The 6,811-nt window shown below is 38.8% G+C and overlaps 1 protein-coding gene across 8 annotated transcripts in view; it reads right to left on the reverse strand.

Moving 5' to 3' along the window:
* Positions 1-810: 810 nt before the first annotated feature.
* ZNF605 (zinc finger protein 605) overlaps positions 811-6,811 on the reverse strand; it is a 34,139-nt gene continuing 28,138 nt past the window's right edge. For all 8 annotated transcript variants that reach the window (XM_017895650.1, XM_017895653.1, XM_017895652.1 and 5 more), the window contains one exon: positions 811-6,605. In XM_017895650.1, the coding sequence (XP_017751139.1) occupies positions 4,819-6,605 (1,787 nt within the window). In that variant the 3' untranslated portion in view covers positions 811-4,818. The remainder of the gene's footprint in view (positions 6,606-6,811) is intronic.

The raw sequence follows: 6,811 nt of genomic DNA on the forward strand, positions 1-6,811 counted from the left end.
AAAAAAAAAAAAAAAAAAAAAAAAAAAGAGGCAGGGTTTCGCTGTCACCCAGTCTGGAGTGCAGTGGCCTGATCATGGCTCACTGCAGCCTCGAACTCCTGGGTTCAAGTGACCCTTCTGCCTCAGCCTCCCAAGTAGCTAGGATTACAGACATGCACCATCATGGCTAATTTTTTGGGGGGGTTTTTTTTTTTTTGAGATGGAGTTTTGCTCTTGTTGCCCAGGCTGGAGTGCAATGGTGTGATCTCGGCTCACTGAAACCTCTTCCTCCCAGGTACAAGCGATTTTCTGGTCTCAGCCTCCCAAGTAGCTCAGACTACAGGCATGCGATACCATACCCGTCTAATTTTTTTGCATTTGGTAGAGACGGGGTTTCACCGTGTTAGTCAGGCTGGTTGCAAACTCCTAAACTCAGGTGATCCACCCACCTTGGCCTCGCAAAGTGCTGGGATTACAGGTGTGCGTCACTGCACCCAGCCCAAAATGGCTAATTAAGATTTTTTTTTTGTAGAGGTGAGTCTTGCTATGTTGTCCAGGTGGTCTCAAATGACTGGGCTCAAGCGATCTTCCCCAGTTGGCCTCCCCAAGCACTGGGATTACAGGTGTGAGACACCACTCCCAGTCAAAAGCTTACTTTGGATATAACTGATTTGAATTTTATTCTTGTGAAATAGTGACAAGATTTTACATCATCTACTTCTAAGCTGCAGACAGTCATCATGAGGCAAATAAAATTTTCTAAGGTAAGGAGAGTGAGAATGGATTTTCTCCTTCAGTCTATGGCAAAATAAAGGGGGCATGGGAGAATCCTGATGGTGGAAATCATTTTATTCTCATACACAGGTTATTACAGCACAATTAGGAAGAGACAATCACAGGCAACTCACAATGCTATATTCAAATTATGCCAAAGTCCCAACGTATTCATTTCATTTGCTAGTCAATTCCTGAAAGACCAGGGCAGAGTGATATATAAGTTTATTAACACAGACTACAATGTCAATGAAGCCTTCTGGCATTGTTCAAAATAGAAAACGTGTAAAGATCTTCAAAATGCAGGTTGAAATGCAAATTCAAGTGAAAGGAAAAAGCACTGCTGTGAAGCCTAATGGCAATTACTTCCTTTCAAAGGTTTGTGTCCCAGCCGGAGAGAATGACTGGTGGACAGAAGATAAAGAAAGGCAAAATTCCTAAGGGAGAAATTCAAAAAATGATGGGGGTGCTGCCCTCTGCACTGGGCCTCTTTGGCAGTCTACTTCAACTTAATTTATTAGCGCCATAAGGTTGTAAGAGAAGCAACTCTGGCTTGATCTCAGAAAAGCTGATTTTCTTTTTGGCATCATATTTCTGGTGAGAACTGATGGGAAAGGTGGTGTGGATTCTTGGACAAAGTCTGTAACATAATCTTGACTACTGAAGGGTAAAGACTTGCCCACAGGTTACAGATTACATGAATTATACACAATAAATAATAGCAGATGATGGGACAGGGATATTTTAATTGTACAGCATAACACTTGAGATTGCTGGGAAGTGTGGGACATCATTCTTGTCTTTCTTCACTCAGTAACTGATTATCTTGTTTCTTGTCCATGTATATGTAACCTAAATAACGATGCTTTTTGAAGGTTGTTTGGCTGACCCAGAGGTAGTAAAAGACTTCATAAGTCTTTCTATTACTGAAGAGGGGCTTAGTAATAACTGCAAGTCCATTTATATCTGTAGCAGATGGCAACAATCTCCAGAGCCACTGACATATGCAGCAGAAAAGTACAAAGAACTTTGTATTCGTTCTTTGTATTGCATTGTCCAAATACAGATAGAAAATACTGATATATAGTGTGGGGAATCTTGAGATATTTCAGCCCATGCACTATGAGGCACTTGTACTGATAACTGATTATCACAATTTTATTAAATGCCCATCATTTACCAGATGGCACAGAAAATAAATGGCACACTCAAAATATTAACTTAAGAACAAATAAAGGCACTATTTACAAATATGTGTTCACAATGAAAGACACCCAACCAGTGGGTTGGGGAAGCACCGAGTAGTAAAGTCAGAAGATCATGGAGAGGGAATGGTGTCAACGGAAACCAAGAGGTCTACAGCCACAGACCGGGGCTTCCCAAAGGGAGCTGTATCCTTATGGGAACACAGAAGCTACCTAAACCATGGTCCAGGCAGGAGGAAGGGAATGGTAGTAAATACCTTTTTTTCTCCTCCCATCTGATCTCTTTCTGGTATCTCCCATTGTTCAAACCTATGAAGAAACCCCAGTCTCTAGAACACAGTCTTGGGGGGAGCAGAGCAGAAAATGGGGGAAAAGGGATCAAAGAAATAGGGAACACTCAGCACACGTGCAGATCCACAATCCATACAATTTCTGTCATGTGCCTGGTACAAATTCAAGTTACCCTGAGCCCGGAAGGAACAGGCTTCTGACTCAGATGATGCAGTCTACTCAACTCTATTTAACAATTCACACTGAAGTGTTATCATCTTCACACTTTACTTCTAAATAAACTCCAAATATGTTATCATTACTTTGGCTTTAAGCAGCCAATTCCCTTTTAAAAAGATTTTAAAAAGAGAGAAATATCTTTTATATTTACCCACATATTCACCATTTTCAGAACTTCATTCCTTTGTACAGACCCAAACTTAAGTTCTGTATTATTTTCCTGCTGCCCTCAAACTTCCTTTCATATTTCCCGAAGACAGGTCTACAGGTAATAAAATTATCTTTGATTTAGTTTGTCTGAAACAGTCTTTATTTTGCCTTCATTTTTGAAAACGTTTTTGATGGAAACAGAATTCTAGGTTGCAGGGTTTGTTGCTTATTTCATTCAGGAATTTAGAGATAATACTCCATTGTTTTATAGCTTGCATAGTTCTCACCATAAATTTGCTGCCATTCTTTGTTCCTGTGTATGTATTATCTTTTTTTCTCAAGGTGTTTTAAAATTATTCTGTTTATCAGTGCTTTTCTTGAATGTGACTCTGAGGTGCACTGCTGTGAAATAAATTATGTTTATTCTACTTCAGGTCATTTGAACTTCTTGAATATGTGGGGGTACTGTTTTCATCAGATTTGGAAAATCTTTAGCCAATATTTATTCAAATACTTCTTCCTGCCTCTTCATTTTCTCCTCTCCTTCTGGGACTCCAGTTACACATATATTACACCACTGTAACTGTTTTCCTATTCTCTTTAAGTCTTTTTTTCTCTCGGTATAACATTTTGGTAGTTTTTATTCTTACTCTTCAAGTTCATTGATTTTTTTTCTTTTTCTTTATCTAATTTCTCCACCTGGGATTTTAACAAAATCAGAAGGTGTTTTCATCCCTAGTTCTATTTTGGCCATTAAAAATATCTTATACCTCAGGTTTCATCAACTTCTTGCATATGTGGGGGTATTGTTTTCCTCTACTTTATATTTACAATAGCTCTTTTAATACCCTTGTCTACTAATTCCATCACCTCTGTCTTTTCTGGGTTTCTATTGATTTTTCTCCTGGTTATAAGTCATACTTTATTGCTTCCTTGCATGCCAGATAAGTTTTTTTTTTGGGATGCCGGACACTACAGGTCCAGAGTAGCTTTTTAATCTAGAGCTAATTAGCCTCACTACCAAAACAAAACCCTTCTGAGAATTCTACCTGATGCTCCATGTGTTAGAATCTGTTTCCACTCTGGCTGCTGAGAACATAAACTATTCCCAGCCCTGCATGAGTTCCAGGAATTGTTCAGCCTGTTGCTTTCCAGTGCTTCTTTTCCTGGCCTCAAGTGCCAAGTCAGTACTAAGCCAAAGGACTCAGGGCACTCTCTGCAGACTTCTTGAGCCCTGTCTCTAGGAAGATCCCATCTCTCTAGTACTTTCCCCTGCAAATTCTAGCTGCTGTGGCCTCCCCAACTGCCAATCCTGTCTCTTCAATTCAGCAAGACTTACTGTTTCCCTTCCCTGAACTGCAGCCTAGTAACTGGCATGAGGGGGCAGGCTGTGAAACCATGGTGCTCACCTCACTCTGTCTACAGTCTCCTGAGGATCACAAACCTGTGCTTGTCATATGTCTAAAAACCGTTATATATTACATGTATTGGACAGCTTCTAGTTGTTTAAGGCAGGAGATAAAATCTACTGTGCTTGTCCTATGTCTAAAAACCATTATATATTATATGTATTGGACAGCTTCTAGTTGTTTAAGGCAGGAAAGGAAATCTGACTGTTGTTATTCCATCACAGCAGAAAGCAGAACTCTTCACATATAAGTAAACACACCTAACACTTACAATTGACTGCTTTTTGTAATAATTTATATATATAAAGAGCACCACTTCCTTACAGAACTATTTCAATAGCATCACACTTGTCAAATTCTTTATTGAGACTACTCATCAGTATGAACCTCTGTAGGTATTATTCTCAAGTGCACAGTGAGTTGTCCTTTCTTGAAATCTTTCACTTGCTTGTTATAACAATATAATTTTCTTCCTGTTTAGGTATTCTAAACATTTAATAAGCTGACTTTTGACTAAAAGCTTCTGTACTATCACAACACTAATAAGGTTTTCATCTCAATGAGTCATCCAATATGTAATGAGTAGTGTCTTCTGGGAGATGACTTTTTTTTACATTGTTTACTTTTAAAACTCTCCTTTTAAATTCTGCATAGTGACTCTTGACTCCTCAATTCAAGCTTTTTCAACAGTCACTGCCTCAATAGGGTTTCTCTCCCTTATTCATCCTCAAAAGTGTTAGAAAGTATGACATTTGATAGCAACCTTTCTGAATTCGCCAAACTTACGATTTTTATATTATATGATTTCTCTGATGTATCATAAGCTGCGACTTCCTGTTGAAGGTGGTCCCACACTCATTGCATCCATAGTATTTATCTCCTGTATGAATCCTCTGATGCCTCATAAGGTGTGACTTTCTCGTGAAAGACTTCCCACATTCACCACATTTATATGGTCTCTCTCCTGTATGAATTCTCTGATGTATAATGAGCTGTGCCTTCTCAAAGAAAGCTTTTGCACAATCATTGCATCCATAGGTTTTCTCTCCCGTGTGATTTCTTTGATGCTTAATGAGCTGCACTTTCTGAACAAATGCTTTCCCACATTCATTGCATTCATAGGGTTTCTCCCCTGTATGAATTCTCTGATGCCTAAGAAGCTGTGGCTTCCAAGCAAAAGCTTTCCTACATTCACTACATTCAAAGGGCTTTTCTCCAGTATGAGTTCTCTGGTGATGAATGAGACTTGACTTCTCGCTGAAGGTTTTCTTGCATTCACTGCATTCATAGGGTTTCTCACCTGTATGTGTTCTCTGATGTGATATCAGACTTGACTTCTGGGTGAAGGCCTTCCCACACTCACTGCATTCATAAGGCTTCTCCCCAGTGTGTGTTCTGTGATGTGTTAGGAGCTGGGACTTCCCAAAGAAGGTTTTCCCACATTGAATGCATCCATATGGTTTCTCTCCTAAGTGAATTTTTTGATGTCTTATTAACTCTGACTTCTTAAAGAAGGCCTCGTCACAATCACTGCATCGATAGTTCTTCTCTCCTGTGTGAGTTATCTGATGTTTCATCAGTTGTGGTTTTCTGATGAAGGCTTCACCACATTCATTGCATTCGTAGGGCTTCTCTCCTGTATGAATCCTCTGATGCCTAATGAGAAGTGAGTTCCTGCTGAAGGCTTTTTGACATTCACTACATGCATAAGGTTTCTTCCCTGTGTGGGTCCTCTGATGAGTAATAAGCTGCGACTTCCAAAAGAAGGATTTTCCACAGTGACTACACGTATAGGGTTTCTCTCCTGTGTGCGTTCTCTGATGTGTGATGAGTTTTAATTTCTGCGAGAATGCTTTCCCGCACTCACTGCAACTGTAGGGTTTCTCTATTGTGTGAGTTAACTGATGTCTTTTAAGCTGTGACTTCCTACTGAAGGCTTTTCCACATTCACTGCATCCATACGGCTTCTCTCCAGTATGAATTCTCTGATGTAAAATGAGGAGTGACTTCCTACTAAAAGCTTTCTGACATTCACTGCACCCATACGGTTTTTCTCCTGAGTGAGTTCTTTGATGAAGAGTGAGCAGTGACTTCTGTGAGAAGGCTTTTCCACACTCACTGCATTGATAGGGCTTCTCTCCTGTATGAGTTCTCTGGTGTATAATAAGTTGTGACTTCTTGTTAAAAAATCTGCCACATTCCATGCATAAATAGACTCCTGTGTGTGTATGATTAGCAGTGAGCCATGGCTCTTTGTTGCTGGGTTTTCTACATGTATTGCAATCACAGTATTTTATTCCACCATGGGTTCTGTCAGGTTTGATACAGAATAATAATTTATTATTGAGCTCATCAATTTTCTTTCTTTCACAGTTATTTCTTGGAATAAGCAAATCAAAAGGACATTTCAAACTTTTTTCTCCTGTGCCACATTTATGGGATCTCATTCCTACATGAACAACGTTTATGCTTGAATTAAATATTTTTCCAAAAACATCATATTTATGGCCTCTCTCCATACTTTTAAGGTTGTCTTGATTATCTCGGAGCCACATTTTGGGATTATCTAGCCAGACTTCTAAAAAGAGAAAAAAATGAACCATACTGTGTAATTCCTTCAATTATTATGCTTATCATGTAAAGCTTCTGAAATTGGGCCATAATCCTTTTTTTAATCCATAATTAAAAAATCTCTCAAATAATGTGTACTTATTGGGCATTGACAATTTTAACAGAAATGAAAATTAATTTTTTTTTAATTTTTTTTTTTTTTTTTTTTTTTTT

The sequence above is a fragment of the Rhinopithecus bieti genome, unplaced genomic scaffold (assembly GCF_001698545.2).
Source record: "Rhinopithecus bieti isolate Rb0 unplaced genomic scaffold, ASM169854v2 scaffold_27038, whole genome shotgun sequence".
Taxonomy (NCBI): Eukaryota; Metazoa; Chordata; class Mammalia; order Primates; family Cercopithecidae; genus Rhinopithecus; species Rhinopithecus bieti.